Here is a 23,145-nt window from a genome sequence, read left to right on the forward strand (position 1 = left end):
AGCACTGGACTGGGACTCAGGAGACCTTGGTTTTATTCCCAGTTCTGCCACTGGTCTGCTTGGTGATCTTGGGCAAGACACTTTCCCTGTCTGTGCTGCTGTGTTTCCTCACATGTGAAATGTGGATAATGATGCTGCCCTCTTTTGTAAAGCACTTTAAGGTCATCTGATAAGTGCAATACAAGAGCTAGGTATTATTTTATTGCAGTATTTAGTTTTCAGTTACAAGAAGACTGCTTGGTGTTACTGAGTGGAGACAACTACAGTATGTTATAGGACAGTATGTGTGAGGGATGGGGAGAGTGGCTTGTTTGCCAACTGCACACTTCTCAGGCCTCTTTATACTCAAGTCTCTAATGGCTTAGTGGGCTGACAGTATGCATTGCTTTAACTTTGTTTATTAACACTGATCATACCTCTCTCTTCCCATGTGTCTTTACCTCGCTCCCTTCCTGCCTCCCTCTACAGTACCTGTGATTTGCAGGCAGATGAACTTTCAAGCCAGCAGCGTAGGACTGTGCATCTTAACCTGTTTCCCAGATATTGACTTGCTGGCATAAAGCTGAGAAACGAGTCCTCAAAGTTTTGGTCGGCAGTTACCGCTGTTCCCTGACTGCCTCTCTGTTTCAATAAACCATTGATTCCAAACCATGGTTTCCAGTACTGGGGGAAATATTTCATGCTGGGTTTGTAAAAATGATCTAAATGGAACCGACATTCTGGCTATAAAACACCTGTGACATTACATATTTAGTTATGTTACTGGAGACATGAGTTTCTTTTGATTAGTAGTATTTTGTCTGCCGCTTTCTTCCCCACTCTGAAAGCAAAGCTTTCTGTATATGAAGATTTATAGAAATATGTTACTAGCACAAAAAAAGTCATGTACAGTAAGACATTGATATAAAGGAGAAATAATATATTGTTTTGGAGTCTTTGGCTGATTTCTCTCTTTCTTGGTATGATCATCTTAGCTCAGAACAATATATATAAAAATAAACTTCTTTAATAATAATAATAACTAATAATATCAACAATAATATCTTGCAGTTTTTCAGTACTTTACAATCAGGCTCTTGGCGGTTTAGACATCTTATTGAATGAAGCTTCACAACATGCTTGGGTAGACTATACATACCTGCCTACCCCCATACCTTTTTATAGGCATGGAAACTTAGGCACAAAGGGCTTGATTCTGCAAGGTGTTATCGGTAGAGGATTAGTCACTGGGCCAACGGGGTCCATGCCCAGGGGCCCTGGCCAATTGGGGGGCCCCAGAAAATGGGGGTCCCTGTGCCCTGACCCCACTCTGTCCGCCTAGCACTCCTGCCGGGAAACAGGGCAAGTCCCCGTGCCCCGACACTGCTCCCCTTTAGGAGTGCCAAGCAGGTGGGGGAAGCCCTCACCCTCTGACCCCACTCCCCGGCAGGAGTGCCGGGGGTGGGAGGGACTGCAGGTGGAAGGGATAGGGAGGGGCCTCCACTTGCTCTGGCCCAGGGCCCCACAAAACTATAATCTGCCTCTGGGTGCTGTGCAGTCTGGCCCTGATCCAGCAGTGGAGCTTTCTCACATGCTTGGAGTTAAATTTGTGCTTAAATGTTGTGCACTGTGGCCCCACTCCACCAAAGCATCTTTCAGAGTCAAGCCTATAGATTTGCCCCCGTGGTCACAAAGTGAATAGAGAACACAGCTGGGAGGTAGAAGCCAAGAGTTTTGAGTTCCTATCTTGTGTTTTAGTCACCATCTTTATCTGTTAGATTAAGGCCACTGTCCGGGTTAAGGCTGGCTGAAGGTTAAGTAAAGTATTTCACTGCTCTGTGTAAACTGGGGGTGTCTTCTCCTGATTCACATGCTTGTCTCATTCTTGAGGCCATCATGGCTGCTTGACCAGCAGGCAGAAGGAGAATTCGTTCAGCTTTTAAAGTCACAACCATACTGTTTCTTGAGTGGCCAGAAGGATTTCTGATGGGGGAAGGTTGGAGTGATATGATGCTTCTTGCAACACACCTAATCCCCCAGGAAAATAAAAAGATGAAAGAAAAAAGTGATATTTCCCTGTACGGGGATGCAGAGAAGTCTGTTTCAAAAGCCATGGCAAGGAAAAGACAGGCATTTCTCAAGAGCTCAGTGGTCTCGCATCAGATGAAAAGATCATCCTTCTGAAAACACCAAGTGGAGTGTTGCATAGATATCAGCTTTGCTCAGCAGATTAAGGAAAACTTGCTCATCAGTAACTGATTGCCATGTGCATCTATATTATGTAGATGAAATTAATCAAGGCTAAGGGTTAAAGTTTCCATTTGTTCTTTTTGAGAAATCATCTGGAGTAGTTTGGGAGGGAGGTAAATTGCTTTAAACATTCTCTCTCTCCCCCCCCTCCCGCCCCTACGAAGCTTTCTTTTCTTGTCAGAATACTGACTAGAATCTTAACATCGTGTTGACACTGGACAGGGTTATTATGAAACAATAGTTGACACGAGCTATTTGATTACTAACTAGTGGTCTACTTAAAATATGTCATCCTGCACTGTACGAGCCACAAACTTTTTTGCAGGGGTTTGTTTGTGTGTGCAGCTTGGGGAAAATATGAACCCTTGAAGAACAGGAGGAGGAGATTTGTTTCCAGTTATATCTGACTCTGTGTTCTGATTTCTTTTCACACTGGCCTCTGACCTATCTGCCCCCAAATAGTTTTTTTCTTTCTATTTATCTTGTTTGCAGGTGTGTGCTTGGAAAAGCACTGGGTTGACAGTGCTGTAAAAGCCCCTCTAACTATTAAACAGGTGCCGGAGGGGGTAGTGGTGCTAACCCTAACCTGATAGGACTACCCTCCTCTACTGTAGATGCAGTCACATTTTTTTCCTGCCATCTTTCAGCTGCCAGTCAGTGCTATTTGTGATGTGGACACCTGCTGACTAGGAATGGGATTGAGGCCTCCCATGTATTTTTTGATAAGAACAGCCATTAGCTGTTAACGATGTTTGGTCGGACATGCCCTAGCGGTGAAAGTCCCCAGTCTCTTGTTACCTACTCCCTGAGCCATTAGGTCTTTCCCAAGTGAGCAAAGTGCGAGAGCTTCTGCTTGGCTCTGCAGTGCCCGAGAACTGCTGTTTTGTAGGCAGAAAGCTGCAGCTGTATGCAAATATGTCAACAATCGAAGATGCGTATTCAGTTTTGCCTGACGTCTTTGCTCTGAGATTATGGATTTTAATTGGGATGGTTATAACTTTAATCACACAAACATGGGGAACAATTCTTGGTTGAGATTTTTGAATCAACAGAAGCTGGAAAAAAAAATCAGGTCACTCAAGCGCCTCGGTATAGATTCCGGAATCTAACTTTAGGCATGCAGGTTGGAAAATCTTGGCCTTTGTGTTTATCATCCAAGAGGTCACTCCACACTGGGAGCAGATCCTGTGTAAGTTGTCATAGCTCCACTGCTTTCAAATGGGGCTGTGACAGTTGACAGCAGCTGAGGATCTGTCCCACTGTGTGTGTGAGCAGAAATTGCTTTTCGCAGTCAAATCCAACTTCGGTACAGAGCCTTTCTCTTTGCTAGCCCTTCTTTACTCTCTAAAGCTCGGACAGATAATAGCTGTGCTCCCTTACAGTATGTTTTGGAAAGCTCCACGGCTCAAGTTTCTCAGCTTGACATATTTTCTCTAGCTCTAGCTGAACGGGCCCTTCCTATGCATACAACTTGTAGATCCTTGCTTCCAAGTCGCCTGTGAACATGTCCTCTATAAACACAGTCCCTGACAAACGTACGCCTTACTGTAGGACAAAGTTTCTGTAGTCGTAGTTTCTTTTCTTGGCAGATCTCATTTCATTGCAGGAGTGCAGTATAATTTAATCACCAACATCAGTAAACCTTGGTAATGGCTAGTCAATGATGCATTCCCACTAAATAGTCTTACAGTATCTTTGATTATGAGGTCTCTGGGGCAGACAGGGGCGGCTCCAGGCACCAGCATAGCAAGTGTGTGCCTGGGGCGGCAAGCCGCGGGGGGCGACCCGCCGGTCGCTGTGAGGGCAGCAGGCTGGCTTTCGGCGGTGTGCCTGAGGGAGGTCTGCTGGTCCCGCAGCTTCGGCGGCAATTCGGCAGCGGGGACACAGATGGTGCGGCACCGGCGGACCTCCCACAGGCATACTGCTGAATCCGCATGAGCAGCGGACTGCCTGCAGGCGCTCTGCCTGCCTGCCGTGCTTGAGGCGGCAAAAAACATAGAGCCGCCTCTGTGCTCTTTGTTCAAGGTGACATTTAAAAAAAAAAAGCCTCGTTGACAGAGGAGCACGAGTCGTATTATTTTCCAGTGGGACTTGGGCCCCTAAATCTCTTTGGCACTTTTGAAAATTCTACCCATGGTGCTGTGTTGAATTGGAGCTCCAAACGCCTGTTTGTGGTCCTGAGGTGCTACTGCAATAGAAATAAAAATAACTAAATCGAGATTATTTAAATGATAGACTAGGTGAGTGAGGTAATATCTTTTATTGGACCAACTTCTTTTGGTGAGAGAGAGAGAGAGAAGCTTTTGAGCTTACAGAGAGCTGCTCCTCTTCTGGTCACTATGTACACTGGAAAGTTTGTGTCTCTCACCGGCAGAAGTTGGGCCACTAAAAGACATTACCTCACCCACCTTGTCTCTCTCAACATCCTGGGACCAACCCGGCTACAACAACACTGCCTACTTAATTTAAATGTTGTCGAACAGTAGCCAGACCTGCTCATGAGCTAAGTTTTCTGCACTTGGTGGAGAATTTAGTTTTATTTAGACCATATAGTGAAAAGAAGCTAAAGTAACCAGGAAAACTTAAAGTAGATTCTTCCCCCCCGCCCCATCTCCTCAATGCTTCAGTAATTCAGGAAACTGTTTACTAGAATAGGGCACTAGAAAACAGCTGAGAGGGAGATGGTATATACCTAATTCCGGTGTGTTGGGTGAATGGCTCTCTAGAGGACAAGTTCTTACTGGTGAATTTCATTGTAGCCTTTAAAATTCATTGAATTTAATTGACCAGATTCTCCCCCCCCCAAAAAAAACAAAACAAAACAAAACAAAAAACTTGACACCCACATTTGCTGACTCTCCGCATAGGAATGAATTTCACCCATTGTGCATAAACTCCAGTGTCTGTTTTATAGCAAATAAAACACAGCTCTAGCTCTCACCGTGTAAAACCATCATTTGCCAACCACCTAGTGATAATGGGGATATGATGCTTTTCTCCTCTATTCTAAGAACAGTAAATAATTGGCAGCTCTTGGTAAACGTTGACTCTTTCATAGAAGCTGTTGTAGTCATTTAAAAAAAAAAAAAGCCTTTTGGAACTTGTTCGTGGAGTCCCAGAGGCGGCAAACATTGGAGAATTCTTGCCTTTGGTTTGGTATTCTGCTGAAGAGTTCTGGTAATTTAGTTACAAGATCACTTTCCCCATTAGGTGAGTTATTGTTTTTAATCATAGGTTATATGGTAGCCAGAATGTACAGCACAATGGAGTATGAAATATATTTCAGCGCATATACTAAAGATAATTTTTCCAATTCTAAGCCGATTTAGAAGGCAATAGACACCAAGAGTGATGAAATGTCAAACTGCAATTTAGGTGAGCAAGCTATAATGCTTTTGTTTGTATACACGCACACACATATACACACATGTAGAGAGAAAGATACCCTGAGAAACATTTTAGCTTTATGTCTAATTAGTTCCCTCTGAAGTTAAATTACTTTCCCCAATTTGTGATGCAGATTAAACAGTTTTACACCTTAGTCCTCCAGTCAAGCTCTGTCAAATTGAAATGTCTGGGAAGTGAAGGCTGAATGAATGTCTCATGCACACACTGTTAGCTGAGATTATAAACAACTAACTCCAGAGGCACCCACCTTATAGTAGCTCCATCTAGGTTGCATTTCCCTAGTTTGTTCATGAGAAGGTCATGCGAGACAGTATCAAAAGCTTTACTTAAGTCAAGATATACCGCATCTATCGCTTCTCCCCTATCCACAAAGCTTGTTACCCTGTCAAAGAAAGATATCAGGTTGGTTTATCAGGTTGGTTTGACACAATTTGTTTTTGACAAATTCATGCTGACTGTTACTTATTATCTTCTAGATGTTTGCAAATTGATTGCTTAATTATTTGCTCCATTATCTTTCTGGGTAGAGAAGTTAGACTGACTGGTCTGTAATTCCCTGGGTTGTCCTTATTTCCCTTTTTATAGGTGGGTACTAGATTTTCCCTTTTCCAGTCCTCTGGAATCTCTCCCGTCTTCCATGACTTTTAAAAGATAATCTCTGTCCATGATGCCATGTACTTCTATATAGGTGATTTTTACTCCTAAGAGAACCACATCTGTTGGATGACCCCCAACTTCAACACACTTTTTACTTCTTAGAGGGATGTTTTTAAAAAATGTAATGGCACACTCAAAATTACCTCCTCATCACTGAGGGGGAAATGTACAGTTTACCTGTGTGAAGTTTTAATAGTCCGTGCTTCCCAAAACAAGAAAGATTCAACAAGAAAAGCTGTATGAAAATAACAGTAAGAAAACAATCTTTTTAAAACCTTGACCGTAAATTCTTCTAATAGGTAACCTCCTATTTGACCTTTTCTTCTTTGAAAATGTGAATAGATACTGTACTTTGAGAATCAGAAATGCTTTGACTGTTGCAAAGTCCCTAATTACTTTAAATGCCATTTATTTTTTAAAAATCACTGGATCAAGTTATCAAATAATTCTAGTGGAAAAACAACAAACCTAGGATTAGCACTGATAAATTACAAATATTCAAGGAAATTAAGTGGGGGGGCTGGCTCTTCCAAACTGGAAACTCTGTAAACTTGCACCATTACTATGCGAATGGCGACACTTCACTTCTATCCCACATCATGTATTGTTGATATGACAGATGATTGAATAGGATAGGCATTTAATCTTTGACTGACTCTTTAGATTATTGTTTAAGCCAGGAATTACCCAATATGGCTAAAAACAATCTGATTATAATCCAACCTCTGTAAAATTGGCATGAAGTCAGAAAACTCCTCTCTCTAAAACCACGTTTCACTACCAGGACAGGACTCGCTCAATTTCAGCCTGCCAAGGCAAATACATTTTTCAAAACGTGGGCCCATAAAGGAATTATAACCTTAAATGACTCTACTCAGTAACAGTGTCATGTGCTTTGATTAACTGCAGCAACAACATAGTATAGGAACAAAACAATTTAGCAGGTACTTAAAATTAACAGACTTCATAACCAAAGTTGCATCCCTCTCTCTGATATCATTTCCTGCAATAGCCACAGAGACACACCTTCAATGTACAAACAGACGTAAGCATTTTATTTCCAAACCTTACATAATCCTCCAGAATACGGTGGATGAGAAATTTAGAACAAAGACATGGATTCAGAAAGAGTGGAGGCTGAGTGCTACCATTCATAAACATTAATTTGCAATGGATTCACACAGTCTTCTTACCCAGACCATCATTCCTCTACCATTTAAAAAAAAAATTAGTTAAAAAAAATTATTTCCCTGGCAAAATTTTGTTTGGATGAAAAATTTAATTCAAATATTGAAATTAGAGATATTTTGAAATTTTAAATAAGAAATTTAAGTGCTGTTCTTAAAGATTTTCTCTGCTCTTCATTGTCTCTACATTGAAATTACTCCTGAGCAACAATGGCAATTTTCTTCCCCAAATAGTGCTGGTTTTATATGGGGAAAAATATTACATAAAATTTAAAAACCAACAAATACCAAAACCAGACGCACTCACCCGTTCATCCTCTTCTCTGCTGCCTACAACCACTGAGCTGTCAAGTCATCTTCCCACCCTTACTGCCACCACCAGCCCTTTGTTTCTTCTGATGTACTCTTAGATTTTGACTGTAATACTTCCATTAATGGAATATTTCTGTGAACTCTGTTACAAAATTGCATTGTAAAAGATTGTGTTCGATATCCTTCCTGTGAGTAGGGTGGTGAGGGTAGCTGGCTTCCATGTTGCACTTGGAAGAAGGTGATAATTTTGGGGTTCTTGGTCAACGCTTTTGGTTTCAGTTCTCTGGATAATCTCTGCTACTTGGATTTATTTTATCCCAGTGAAGCCTAGCCTCAGAACTCATCTGTCTGGCTAATGAGAGAGAGTTTACTGGTTAGAGCCTGAGTCCTAGGCTTTGTCTGTAATTGGGATTAGTCCCAATTCACCCATCCAATGGCTGGAAGCCAGTGAAGCTGAAAATTACACTGGTTAAACCTTCATATGCTTGAAATTGGGGTAGGCTCCCCCATTGCAAATCACAACTATCCTTGTCTGCCCCAGCTACATAAATTGCTGGCCACCAATCCCACGTCTAGACAAGGCTTGAGAATCAGGACTCTTGGGTTACATTCCCACTCTGTTTACTTGCTGTATGACCTCAGGAAGTCCCTTATCTCGCTGTGGTTGTGAGTTTTCATTACTTTATGTCTGCAAAGCACTTTGAGGTCATTATCTGAAAAATGCTGCCCTTCAAACCATTATGTCTGTTACAACCACATGCTATCAGTCATTCACATTCGTGGAGTAATTCATAGTCCTAGGCAGAGCAGGTAGAAAGGTGAAATAATAAATTGTACACAGTTTGGAGGAGTGGTTATAGCTTTTTTTTTCCCCCTCCTTTTCTTTCCTTTCCTTTTTCTTTTTCCTTTCTTTTTTTCTGTAGGACAAAAGAAAAATAAATTCCTTGGGGGCCCTCTTTCGGAGGGGAGGGGGAAGAGTTAAAAAAGCATAGACATAAGATGGTTGAAATCCACAGACATCAGGCCCATATTTGCTGCTGGAGGGGATGGGGGATGGAATGGGTAGCCCAGTCCTCCCCTCCTCCCCAACAGAAATGGTCATCATCCGTGTGCCCCTTAAGCTGTAGGTGGGTGAAGTCCTCTGACACAATGTCGTTGTCCTGCCCAATATTTGATGAGATTGGCGTTGATGGGTACATCCGTCTCTGGGACAGCTGACTGGGGCCACGACAGAGTGAATTGCTCTGGAGGCTTAAGGTGCATTAGCATGAAGGGAAGCGCCACAGGTACATCCTCACCCTGACACAGAACCAGCTTTACCTTCACACGGTACAAGATTAGGACCCCCGGTACCTCCTTATTGGCCCCATCCTTGACTATGGTGCTGGAGGCCAGGGTGGTGTGTTTGAGTTTCCCATCCAGTGCCAAGCCCCACGTCTCACGGTTGTTGTCAGCAGGAATGTTGGGGTGTAGATCTTGCAGAAGATGGAGCTGGGATACACCTGCTCATCGTGTCCAGTCTTGGCCACAGGACATTTTCTGCTGGATGGTGCCACACTGAGATCTTGATCTTCTTGATGCTCTTACTTGAGTTGTTGGTGTTCTGGACATTCACACTGACTGGCTCCCTGGGGTGGCTTGTGGCATGGGTAGAAGGAAGACAAAGAAATCTTGTATTTAAGCATGTCAGGGTTGGAAGAATTGCTAAGGCAACAAATTACTTGTATTCATTCGCTGAGGGGAACATGTATCACAAAGCAATTGAACTGTCTTTTCAGGAAAACATAGATTGCAAAAGCAGACTTAATTTTGTGCTGCTTTTCTACCAAAGAGCTGCTTTCTGAAACCACTTCCCACCTTGCAACATGTGTCTGGGCATTAAAATGTTGTGCATTTGTTTGTCATTACAAATACTTACTTTGAATGAATCTATTGAAACAGTATTTATTTATTTATTTTACCCTTCTGTCTTGCTTCCAAAAGAAGTAGCTTTTTTTCTTTCTTTCTTGTTTGAATCTAAAGAATGATGATGATTTCAAATATTACTTAGAATAATTGCCTTCCTCCCTCTTTTGTATGACACCAGAGCCTTGGCTGAATCTCTTAAATCAAATGCAACAGGCAAGAGGGCTCTTCACAGCCTGGCAAAATCCTTTAGTTGCAAGTCGGCTTCAGCCAATTTTTATTTGTAAATGACAATTTTCTACAGGAAAATATATCCTTGGACTTCAGTTGTAGAATCCCAGATTGCAGAGAGGAAAGGAATAATTGAATTCTGATACCCCCCCCCCACAGTCTTTTCTCCCCCCCCAAAAAATAAATAAATTAAAAATGGTTGTGGTGACAGTTTGGGGAAGTATCTATAGTACATTTTGATAGCATTGGAAATTGGAGTGATGTTTACTTTTTTCTATACTCCGGGTTTTTTGTTCAGAGTCTGAGCTTGGTAGAGGTGGAAGGCTTAGTCTTTAGTCATCCAATGGATCCAACTGGGCAGATTCCAGTTTTGGAAGCATCATTGATTCCAATGGGATCTGATTTGCAAGACAGAGCCTTGTGTTTGTAACACTGTTTGATCGTCGTTATGACCAAGCATAACTTTAATACTACTTGTATACACACCTAACGTGGTTGGAATCTATGTCGGAAGCCTCGTTGCTCAGACAGTAGTTGCAGCTCCAAGGTTATGGCTGTGTCAATTATAATTGGACATGGTTTTGATGTGGGCAAGGCAGTATCAAAGCAAAGGTACTGTGTGGAGACAGCATTTCTCCCCCGCTACACTTTAAGCATAGAGAGATTATCTACTTTACTAGAGGCCTGTTGGCTAAAATCCAACCTGGTTTCTCTTGTCTGCATGGTTAACTTTGAAAGCACACACCTGAGTGTGTGGCTTTTTTATTGGGAGCAGGGAACAAGTAAATGGAATCTAATTATCCCACACTTTTATAACGTGGAAGGCTCTGAGGGTTTGTCTGCATGTGAAAATTAATCTGGAATAAGGTAAAGAGCATGTTAAATCCAGATTAAGCTAATTCAGAGGGCAGCACTCTTAATCTGGAATAAGTGTCCATTTATGGAGTTAATCAATAATAGCTATTCCACAGTCCCTGTAGTAAATTCTGTAGCCATTTACATCAGTCAGTTAGAGTAGTGTACCAATATCTGGAATTTAAGGCAGACTTAAGTAGAATGGCTCAGTAACTGAGGTTCTTGTCTTGACTGGAGTTTACAAACTATATTTTATAGCAAGAGTCTTCTGGTCCTTCCTTGTGTGCACACACAAGCGAGTGGCTTTTTTATTTTTTTCTTAGCCATCTTTGGAAATGTTTGTCTTTATGCTGGAGGGATCATGATTAAGGCTCCCAGAGTGCTGTCTAGGAAACTGTTAATTTGTAGGCATCAAAGGAGCATCTGACTCTTCAGCTATTTGGGGCATCCTGGTTGGTTTGAAGCAGGATTGATTGTGCTTTTCTTTGTGTATGTCCTTAGGACCTTAAGAGTTTGTAATACCAGATCAAACCTAGTTTGGGATCCTGTTTTAGCCCAAGGCTAGTACTTGATGCCTCAAATGAAGAGAGAGTTCCTGTGTGTTTTTGCTGTAAGGAATGGAGGGATTCCTTTCCGACTCCTTGTAGATTTACAGCAAGGAACATAGGATTCAATTTTGCTTCCCTTCAGCCTTGTCTGTATTGGAGACTTGACCCAGTTTCGGTTAGTGGTTATTATTCTTGCTTGAAACTAGACTAAGCTCCACCAACACAAATAATGGCTTTGCCAGTCTATATTAGCGGATTTGCACTGTTGTAGCTATCCTCTTGGCTGGTCAGTCAGGCCAAATCCTCTGTGTAGACAAGGCACTAATTTGCATAATTGTAAACTTTGCCTATTGTCATAAAATATATCTGGCCCTTTTAAAAAATAAATCCAGCCCCTGCATTTCAGTTGAATAGTTGCAGAAATGAATTACCCAGGCTGACTATCCATGCTGCTATTTCCTTTTATTGGTTCTAAATTTACCAGCCATTAATTTAACAGACTCCTTGTTCTCGGGTTGTGGGGCAAAGTAAAAAGGAGTGAGTGATGCATTTTTCACTGTACCCTTTGTAAGTTAGAATGCCTCTGTCAAGCCCATTCTGTGTCTGATGGAACACATAAAATCAGGTTCTTTTATACATGGCATTTCTATGTACCCATTTTAGCTGTGCTTTCAGTTAGTAAACAGCCATAAACTTTCAAAGTGTATGTTGGGTCTGATACTATCTGCTAGTTCTTTTCACCAGCATTAGGGATCTTTTTCTGTATTGTCTGTCTGTCTTTTCATTCCCACTCCAAAATAGCTAGGCCATACAGAAGAAAGTGGCATTAAAGTGCAGAAGGTAGCAGCTTTCTTACTGAGCCAGTCATCTCTCTGGGATCATATGACATTAGTGCTCCTGATGTGCATTGGCTGCCTGTTGGTGGACTTTAAAGTTTTGATTCTGCCCTATAAAGCCCTAAATGGCCTGGGAGTGACTTATGTGACAGTCCACCTCTTTCCCCAGGCAATACTGCCATAGCTGTTGTTAGCAGGGGCTAGGGTGACCAGATGTCCTCCTAAAATCAAGCATGTCCCGATATTTAATCCTTTGTCCCGTGTCCCCAATCAATGTATGATGGGGACGCCATTTGTCCCGATATTCAGGTAAGGAGGCGAGCAGGAGGGTGGCGCCGACTCCGTGGGTGCAACAGGGTTGAAAAATTGCAGCCAAGCTCCCACCACCTCGCCGCCTTCTCCCCCCTCCTCCCAGCGCGCCGCGTCCCCACTCCTCCCCCCCTTCCAGTGCTTCCCACTACCTAACAGCTGGAATGGGGGCGGTGCAGGGGCGGGGGGGTGGGCGAGCACCCACCCGGCAGAGGAGAAGTTGGCGCCGTAGGGGGAGTGGAGGGTGGGGGGGTGAGGAGGCGAGTGAGCAGCAGGAGGGCAGGGGAGGTGAGGAGGCGAGTAGTGGGTGGGGGACTGAGGAGGGATACAGCAAGCCAGCAGGGGGCTGGGGAATGAGGAAGGGCGCGGTGGGGGGCGTTAGTGAGGAGGGGGCAGGACCTGAGGCAGAGAGGGGGCGGAGCCTGGGATGAGCGGGGCTGGACTGTGGGGCGGGGCTGACGGCACCCCAATGTGTCCCCATATTTTTGTGTTGTGATCTGATCACCCTAGCAGGGGCGCTTGAGCTGGATCTCAGGTGTTACAAAAGAGGAGCTGCTGGCAGGGCATTCTCTGTGAGGGCTCCAGGACTCTGGGACGTGCTCTCCACCTCTGATTAGAAATAGTCCAAATTTGATGACCTTCTGGGCATGCTGAAAAAGACACATGTTCTACACCAGAGGTTCTCAACCTCTTTCTTTCTGAGGCCCCCTCAACGTGCTATAAAAACTCCACGGCCCGCCTGTGCCACAATAACTGATTTTCTGCATATAAAAGCCATGGCTGGTGTTAGGGGGTAGCAAGCAGGGCAGTTGCCTGGGGCCTCATGCCATAGGGGCTCCCACACAGCTACATTGCTCAGGCTTTGGCTTCAGCCCCAGGTGGCAGGGCTCAGTGCCCCAGACTTCAACCCCATGTGGTGGGGCTTCAGCTTTCTATCCTGGGCACCAGTGAGGCTAATGCTGGTCTGGCTTGGTGGCCCCCCCGAAGCCTGCTCATGGCCCCCTTGTTAAGAACCACCGCTCTACAGGGCTTTTGGAGAGGGCCGAGGGCGTGCTTCTCAGACTGTGAAGAGGCGAAAAGACATTTCTGTAGGTGGCTGCCTGAGCTCCTGCTGAATTGATTATTAAATGTGGCTGGGATTTAAATGCATTGTTAATGCATGTTAGGGTGGCTAGGCGTCTTTTTAGTTATTCTAAAATCTAAATGAAGTGGGCAATTTCCTTTTAATCTGATCCAGGGACAGTAATAACACAGTTTTACCGGTGAGTAGAATTGGCAGGTGTCTGGCAAGCCCGGTTGAAAATGGATCACTGACCGGGCTGCTAAAAGTCCAGTCGGCGGCGCAGCAGGTCTAAGGCAGGCTCCCTGCGTGCCCTGGCTCCACACAGCTCCTGGAAGCTGCCCGCATGTACGGCTCCTAGGCGTAGGGACGGCCACTGAGGCTCCGCATGCTGCTGCCCCCGCTCCGAACGCTGGCTCCGCAGCTCCCGCTGGCCCCTCTGCCTAGGAGCTGAACATGCCGGACGCTTCTGGGAGCTGCCTGCCCTCACCCCCTGCCCCAGCCCAGTGAAAGTGAGCGTGCGTGGGGGGGAGAGATGGGGGATGGAGTGAGCGGGGGGGCAGGACCTCGGAGAAAGGACGGGGCCAGTGTGTTCAGTTTTTTGCGATTAGAAAGTTGGCAACCCTAGTGGTGATGGTAATTAACCATTGGAGCAACTGGCCAAGGGCTGTAAAGGCTTCTCCATCCCTGGCAATTTTTAAATCCAGATATGCTGTTGTTCAAACAGGAATTAATTCAGGGGAAATCCTATGGCTTGTGTTATACAGGAGGTGAGACTCACTAGAGAATCACAGTGGTCCCTTCTGGCCTTGGCATCTATGAATCCCTTAAGTGCAGTATAATCACTGATCATCTGCTTGTGTCTTTTTGAAACTATAGCTAGTAGGCACAGGAAATTTGGTCTTATACTGTAACTTTTTTCAGTTATCTTTGCAATGAGAACCACAATAAAAACATTTATTAAAAAAAATCTGAGGGGACGAGGACAGTATTATTGAATGCCTATACCCAGCCTCCCCTCAAACAAAACAAGAAATACCAAATATAATTGAATAGATTCTGAATTGCTTTTGTGAAGAAATATTCTCATTAACTTGGTTAGGGATGGCATTTGAAAAAAATTTCTTTTTTCACATAATGTTTTGAATAATCTGGTTAAACTGTATGCTTGTTTTGTAATTTCTTACAGATGGTCACAAGAACAAAGAAAATATTTGTAGGTGGATTATCTGCTAATACAGTAGTGGAAGATGTAAAGCAATACTTCGAACAGTTTGGCAAGGTGAGTGCCAGCACAAGTCAACACTGCATAGTTTGAATTCCTTCTCTTTTTTAAGTATATTTTGAAAAATTGCAGCAAGAGTTGCAATCAAATGTGAAGCTAACTTTTGCCTTTAGGTACATTTATTGAAATCAGCCTAGTATTTCCTTTTGTATTTATAAAACATATATTTAAAAAAAAACCAGTTTTACTGTTGACAGCTTTGTTTCTTTAATAAAAGTTAGTAACTAAATCATTAAAAGTTGCATGTGTGTATCTCAGGGAAGAATGGGGGGCTTGGATAAGTGATGATATAATATTTCATACATCATAAAATCAGCCTTCTATTTAACAGAAATTTCAGTGGTAAAAGAAGTGTGTGTGTGAGATCCAGAGAGTTCATGTGGAGTCATTAAATTATGACCATAGCTGATAACAGAGCCTTAGGAATAACAGAACTCCTGTGTGTAACACCAGAATGTCTATTTGATTTTCTTTTAAAAAAGTTCCCTGAGCAAGGTCCTTTTTGGACGTTGTTGCAGAAACATCCTGTGAAGTGACACAGGACCAATGAAGAAGACCTGAAACTACCAGAATATTAGAAGGGGATATTTTCAAGAAAGGAACAAATATAGGCTCAATCTTGTAACTGGATCTTTGCAGACAGGCCTGTATGCTAGCATAGTGTCCCACTGACTCTATACGAAAAGGCTTCTGTGTCCACAAGGATTCTGTTTCAGGATTGGGGCTCTGTGGGAAACCAGAGAGAGCAGTTGTAGAGCAGTTGGATCCCTGAGACTTTCTGAACAGATTATTTCAAGTCCAAAGTGGCGACGACTCCAACCACTCAAAAAGCAGCTTGCTGAGTCTGCAATGCCATCTTTGTCTCTAAAGGACCCCTGTCAACTTAATAATCACACCTCTGTCTGAAATGATTTTTACCTGCAACTGTTACAGTATCATTTAAGGTTATGAAAACTCTGATCAGAGAGAATATTTTTCTCTTTCCCCCATTTTGTTTGCTGTGCTTTGCACAGTCATTTTCGCTTCTGGCACAATCCAGGCATTCTGTTCCCCTTTTTGTCTGCATGGATCAATCACACAGCAATGCAGGAGGAGGCAGGTTAAATTTAAATTAGGGCAACGTGATTGTAAAACCACAAAAGATGTCGGCAGGATTCAGGGGCAGGTGCAATGCTTGGAAAGACTTTTAACTTTTTTTTCTTAATTGATTAGGTTTCCAGTTGATTGTCCTCTTAAGACGTGGCCTACAAAAGAAGGCAAGACCCTTCCCAAAATACATTGTTTTGCGGGAGGCTCCCAAGTCAGAAGCAATGTGACGAGGTTATGCAATGGCAAGTTTATGCAATGTGCTTTGGGATATTCCAGTTTTAATTCTTCCAAACCTGCCACTGAAATAAAACCAAAGCAGTTTCACTTGAAAACCCAGTGGTCCAATTAAGTCATGCAAACTTTAGGATTCTCTAGCTTCCAGAAAGTTACTGTCCGCTGCAAAGTTTGGGTGACCCTGCTCTAAAGGATTTACAGTTTTCTGTCCCCTTATTAAGCCAGCATAGCATTCCCTTGTTATCCATTAGCGTTAAGCAAAGGTCTTCTGACCATGATTCTTGATTGGTGCAAGAAATCCATTTGGGAGACCTTAGGTGCCATCTTGCTGAAAACTCTTTCAGACACTTTAAACAAGTTTCTCTTGAATTTGCTCTTAAAAGCAGCAGGTGAGGTAGGCAAAGCAGAATGTGTTTCACTAGTCATCTTTTGTCTCCTTATCTCTCTTGCTCTGAAATTAAATAAACCCCACCTCATTCTATTCTTTTTGGTTAGGTCCTAAATGACTTGGGACCTTCCTATCCAACAGATGGCATCTCTCGCCATGTCACACTGCAGAATCTGCAATCAACAGGCATTTGAGCTGGATCCAACCTTGATTTTCTAGGGAGGGGTTTGATAGTTTATTCTCGCTGGGGGACCCTCCACTTTGGAACCAGCTCCCTCCTGCTCAAGAAAATATTTCTGGTCTTTTGGTATTCAGGGTAGGCTGCATGGTGCATTTCTTTGTTCAGACAGCTGTGAAGGGTTAAGATCTGTGCAAGGGAGAAGGGTTTTGTGATGCATTGGGGGGGGGGCTGCATTCTGGTCAGGACAGAAAGACCATTTCATTTTTATGTTGCTATAAATAACTTGTGTCAGGAGGGCCTAGAGCTTCAGAGAGCTGCCCCTTTTGCATTTTTTATTTTAATCAGTCCAAAATACGTTGGGAAGAACTTGTTGCTATTAATCCATCACCATATGATGGCCTTTGAATGCTAGTGCATGCAGTGACTACCATAATTCATTGGGAATTCTTGCACCATTGTTATTCTTCACTTGTAAACCAATTGCTCCAACAGGTTGCATTCTGCAATACCCTTAGCAATGGTCTGGGAAACAGCCTAGAAACTGTTTTGAGCTGTTTTCTATTGGCCTGGTAGGGTGAGGTGATCTTTAAGAGACGGGGGGAAAAAATGGACTTCCATTGCCACGTTGTCTCAGGCCTCCAGCTATTGACTGGCACTAAAGCCCTGATAGTCCACATGACTGAATTCCCAGATTTTGTTGGCAATCTTTGATGATTTGGTTGTAGACTTGCAGGAGGACACATCAGGTTCCCCAGAGCAGAGCAGCTCTGTTTCTGTTGGACGTTTTTAAATAGCCTCTGAGAGCCTCGGCCTCACGTTAGTTTGTTGAGGGCAGAGAAGTGGTGCTTATAAATTGTTCCTATGCTGGATTGATAGTTGCTTTGCAAACCATTCATTTTATTTTCAATAATAATCTTCGATTCCGGCAGGATGTTTACAGCCCGCTGAGCCTTTTATTAAAGGATTACATGAGCTTTTGGATGCTACTTTTGTAGTCATTATTAAAACGGCAGAACTCCTCTAACCTGTATTTTTTTAAGTTAATAATAGTTTTGATGTATGTGCTTTGCATATTGCCTGAGTGCACCCTTAATATAGTCTTTTAATTTTGCCATCTGGTAGTTTCATGCTTGCAGTTGCTGAGTCTCTGAGAATGCAGACAGCTAGGCCAAGGTTTTAAAAGGGACTAGTGATTCTGGTTGCTTCAAAATATGGATGCCTGACTAGAGAGAACTTTAAGAGGGGGCTGACTTTTAGAAGATGCTCGGTACTTCATGAAAATTGGGTCCTTTTGAAGTGTCTCAAGTTGGGGACCCAAAAATGGAGGCACCCAAAATCATGAGTCACATCTAAAAGCTTTTGCTCCGGCCTTCAACAACGAGCATCTTTGAATCAGGACTGAGACCAAATAGAGTCATGTACCATTGAAGTGACACAGCTGTATGAGTGCAATAATGCGAGGCAGTGTTTCCTAGTGGCAAGAGCACTGGGGCTTGGGAGATCTGTATTCTAGTCTACTGATGAAAAATAAAAGAGCTAGGTATTACTATTATAGTATACAACAATGTTATTTGTTAACTGGCTTTTCTCTAGTTCTGGTCATTCTAGTCCAAATACCTTCCCAACCTTTACCCTCACAGCACACCTGTGAGGTAGGAAAGTCCTACCTTCATTTTACAGATGAGGAACTTGGGCAAAGAGAGGTTAAGTGGTTTATGCAACGTCCACAGGAGGTCTGTTGCAGAGCTGGGAATTGAACCTGGATCTCCTCCTCCTTCTCAGTCCAGTATGCTAACTGTAAGAGCATGCAGCTTGGAGAAAAGACCCCTGAGTTTTAGTCTCGATTCCACTGTGACTTGCTGCATGACCTTGGTGAGACATTTATGCTTAAGTTTACTCATTTGTACATGAGGTAGTATAAAAATGCTAACCTCACAGGTAGTCTGTGTTTCAGATTTGCAGTTATCTGGTGATGTTGTCTGAGGACCTGATTCTGAGTGGTGTTGAGCACCTGTAACACCAATGTGTGTCAGTGCTGGTGGGTGTTCAGCACACTTGACATTAAGACCTAGTAATGTGATATAACAGTGGACTGGCATGTGAGACCTGGGATCTGCCCTTGGCTCTGCCACTGATAACGGTGTGTGACCTTGGGCAAGTTGATTTCCATCTCTGTGCCTATTTCCCTCCTACCTTTCACGATCTAACTAGACAAATTCTGCAGGGCAGGGACTCTCTCTTACAATGTGTTCGTACAGTGCCTAGCACAATGGAGCCTTAATCTCACTTGTAGTTTAATACAAATAATATTTCATGATGGATCATCAGCGTGGCTGCAGGGATTGGAATTACTGAGCACTTTCTTTACTTCTCAGAGACAACCAAAAAAAAGGCTTTATATAATGGACATTCTTGAGACGCCTCCTGTGTTTGATAAGAACAGCTCCAGCTGCTTCCTTTTTTCTTCGAAATATTTGATATATTTATTGGGGTGGAAAAAAATACTAACCAGTGATGTGGTTCTAGAAATCTTGTTTTTGCTTGTTGCAGAGAGAAGCTTAACAGGCGAGTGGCCGGTTCCATAACTCCAGATAGCTCTTGAAATACACCTTGGGGATAAGATGGCTACCAGATTGTGGGCCAAACTGATTGGGTATCATTCATTAGTGTAAATATAGCTGGTAGGAAGGGGCCTACTGTGTTTTATTTGAAACCACTTCATCCTCCCATTTCAGTGAGAGAAACTTACAAGTAAAATAAGCAAAAACTGCAGTTATTTTAGATTCCTCTGCTTTTACTATGACGCAAACGTTTGCCAGGTAGCACCACTGCGTATTTGCAATTCTAACTCTTGTGATTTTTATCACAAGTCTCCTGATGTTTGTTGCTTTCCTTAAAGAATCTTTCATTTAACAAATAAGGGAAGTTTTAGCCCTTGTAGTTGCAGAGGAAAGCTGGAAAATATGACTGGACTGTGCCCCAAAGGCTCAAAAATGAGAGAGAAAAAGAACACAAAATGTATTATTTTAAAAAATCTCATGATTTCGTGGGAGGAGGGCAACTCACGATTTTTGGACGCTTGGGTAGGTAATACTGAATACGTGAGCAGAAGCTTCTATAAACTTAGTGGGCTTTGTCACAAAAAGTCTGGCTTGTCTCAAGAATGGGACAAGCTCAGGGCTAGATACCAAATAGATCAGTCTTTTTGGGGGTAAATGAGAGAGCACAGTTTGAGTGGTGGGGGTGGCAGTTGGTGGTGGTTTTATAGCAGTAACTAGAGTTGAGTCCTCATTGTGCTAAGCACTGTACAAAGGCACAAGAGAGCGTGTCTGCTGTGAGGAGTTTATGATCTAAATAGACAATATAGACAAAGCATGGGATGGGTAACAGAGGCCGAGAGAGAAGCAATTTGCCCAAGATCATATAGCAGGTGAGTGGCAGAGACAGGGATAGAACTCTGGGGTGAGATCCTCACTTCTGCTCTGACCTCTGTACAAAAAGCACTTGGAGATCTACTGATGAAAAGCACTATATAGGACAGGGGTCATCAGGACAAATTATTTGGTGGCCTCAGAGTATGGCGACCAACTCTTGCTGGAGGCCGCACTCATGCTTTTTCCTAAAATACTTTATTTGCTTTTCCTAAACATAATTAACATGCACAAATACACATCCAAATCATTGTAATTTATTTATTGCTAGCCAGTAAGTCTGCTGTGAAAAGTGATACATTTGAGAAACACTGATATGGGAGCTAGGTATTATGTGTCATTATGACACTGGATAAAAGGGCCAGATCTGGGAGAAGTGGCTCTGAAAGATATCCCTGGATCTGGAGGATTCCCCAAGGAAAGGAACTGAGGAAGAGAGCACTCAAGCTTTCTTCTAAGGACCCCTCTTGCAAGCCCTGGCATGGGGGATGTGCCAGAAGAGGGGATGGGTAGGTGTGTTAGGGGAAGGGTCGTGGCTTGCTTCACTGCAGCCCATAGTCAGCTGAGGATAGGCTGCTGTCATTGAGACAAACCCCTGGGGTGGTTTATGTCAGGACTGCCCACGGAGCAGCCCAGAATTCGGATGATGCAAGAGTGGCTTAAAGCTACTTCCACTGCTCCCTCCTTGTTTTCAGTCCAGCGCCTTACACACTAGTGTGTGCAGTGGTTCTTTGTGTTGAGCGGGATCCTAATATGCTCTTCTGGGTCGAACTGAACAGAGTCACTTGTGTCCACCGAACATAGGGTTGAGAGTCCAAATACTATTTTGTGGATAAGTGAAAAATGTAATACACTTTTTAAAAAAGACACTGTAAGATCGGTTTTGGCCTCCACGTTGGATGCTTTAATTACACCTAAGCCTGATAGGATTGTTCCTGTGATCTTTAAAAATTCCAGTAAAAGCAGTTTAAAACACTTTAAAAATAAATATCCATTGCCCTGCAGTGCTTACAACCCAGAGACTGCAGCATTGTCCGGAGGATCCAGAGGCAAAAGTGAAAAGCTGCCCAGGAACAAAATGTATTAATTTATTTAAGCCAGAATGTCCTAAAGGGGGTTAAAAAAAATTAAAGTGAAGTCCAATTTCTGCCATTCCATTTCCTCCCTGTGTTGCCACCGCGTCTCTCCAGTGCAAAAGAATGCTATTGGAATTTTAATCCAAATCAATGCTGTAATCCCTGAGCTGAAATTCTGCTCTCGCTCACTCTCTGTCTCTCTCTCTGAGCACATTTGCCTGAGCTTAGAAACGGGTCCAAATTATCAACATTTTAGTTGATAATTAAACTGTTATACTTTTCTTAAATAAATAAAACCATGCTATTTGCTAATGGATTCTAGCCTATATTTTCCTTCACTGTCCTGTGATTAGGATGTATCCGAGCGTTTAAGACTCCAGTATCATTTCAAAAAAGAAAAAGCAATAGCCTCTTAAAGGATTTTGACTAGAAGAAGGAAGCCCCTAAAAGTTAATGAATTACACTTCTCCCAGGACATGCATGTTGTGCACCTTTTAAGCTGTAAGCTACTGATGATAAGGGACTTCTTATGGTTCAGCTTTTTATTAGGTAATGCTTGCTTTATAGAACTCCTGTGAAAGTAAAGTAGTCCTTATTTTGAGACTTGCAATTATACTTCACATGGTGAACTGTGTAATTAGTTTGGAAGACTTATGCTTAGTCATTGGTTTATCCTAATCGGCTTTGGCTTTTCCCAACAACAAAGTGAGCTTATTTTGCTAAGCTGAAACAACTCTGCTCCTTTTGTTCCTGTCTTTTATTGTCTCATTCCTTTCATTCTGTTTTGCTGCCAAAGTTTTGTTTCATTAGGCCTACAAGTCATTTCCAATCCAGTGGGCTGCTACAATCAGGCCTTTATAACTCAGCTGCACTGGTTCCCATGTCCCTTCTGGTGTAATGCCAGGACTTGTTGTTTGACACGGTGTTTTAACCCTTTTCTGTATCTTAACTATATGTTACCTTTAAGAAAATTGTTTGGAGTTTTAGCGGTTGCTGAGTGGTGAAAAGTCAAACCTGAGAATTTAGGTCAGAAACACCCACTTGAGTTTAAGAATGTTAAAATGTCACCTTTGTCCGTTAATAGATGCATTAACATGATTGGGCTTCAGATAAACTTTTGCCCTAATTACTGAAAGGGAATTGTGTAAGAATCTTCTTGAAATTCTCAACTTGGCCTTTGCGGGAACAATCTGTTGAATAACGAGGCTACAGTATTTTCAGCTTATGTAACCAGGACAATGGGGACACACATTTGCTTAAACGGTATGGTATGTTTCGGTTGCTTTAACCTTCCAGATTTGTCCATGCATGGTATCGCCACATATGACTACCCTATTCAGAAATATAAATATACTTCTTATCCTGTGTGTGGGAAAGGCTGTTTTAAATAATAAATGGTTAGAAATATTCTAAATCTGTTTTTATCGTGAAGATTTAAAATCTCTCTCAAATGAATTTCACATGTTGAGATTTTAAACCTTTCTCTGAAATCTTTTAAACCTTTCTGTAGTAAACTGCTACGAAAGCCATGATAATTTTGCTAGCCCAGTCTGCTTTATTTGCTCTGAAAATCTTCAAGCAGGGTCCAGTTCTTCTATTTCATCCTTATTTTTATTGCTTTCCTAAAATGAGATGTTTGAGGGGTATGGCAGTCAGGTTTGTGTTTTAAATTTAATTCTGAAATTGGAACCGACAGCGTGTATATATTCTATTTGTTGTATTAATTTTCTTTTCCTGGCTTATGTGTGCTGTCTCGGACAAACTGTAGGCATGTTCCAACTTTGTTTTGCAAAGATTGGATCCTCAGGAAGGCTTTAAGATATAAGGTAAGTTCAAAACATCAGGATTTCTGAATCTCAAAGGATCTCATACAATTGCTTGTTGTTTCCCATCAGGAGCAAAATAAACCAGTTGAGTAAAGGTC

At 42.6% G+C, this 23,145-nt stretch overlaps 1 protein-coding gene and 1 pseudogene across 4 annotated transcripts in view; one reads left to right on the forward strand and one right to left on the reverse strand.

Moving 5' to 3' along the window:
- Positions 1-23,145, forward strand: part of MSI2 (musashi RNA binding protein 2) — a 386,104-nt gene that overhangs the window by 99,657 nt on the left and 263,302 nt on the right. For all 4 annotated transcript variants that reach the window (XM_044993537.1, XM_044993538.1, XM_044993540.1 and 1 more), the window contains one exon: positions 14,727-14,819. In XM_044993537.1, the coding sequence (XP_044849472.1) occupies positions 14,727-14,819 (93 nt within the window). The remainder of the gene's footprint in view (positions 1-14,726; positions 14,820-23,145) is intronic.
- Positions 8,813-10,652, reverse strand: LOC123353233 (annotated as a pseudogene).

Source organism: Mauremys mutica, chromosome 19, assembly GCF_020497125.1.
Source record: "Mauremys mutica isolate MM-2020 ecotype Southern chromosome 19, ASM2049712v1, whole genome shotgun sequence".
NCBI classification, from domain to species: Eukaryota; Metazoa; Chordata; order Testudines; family Geoemydidae; genus Mauremys; species Mauremys mutica.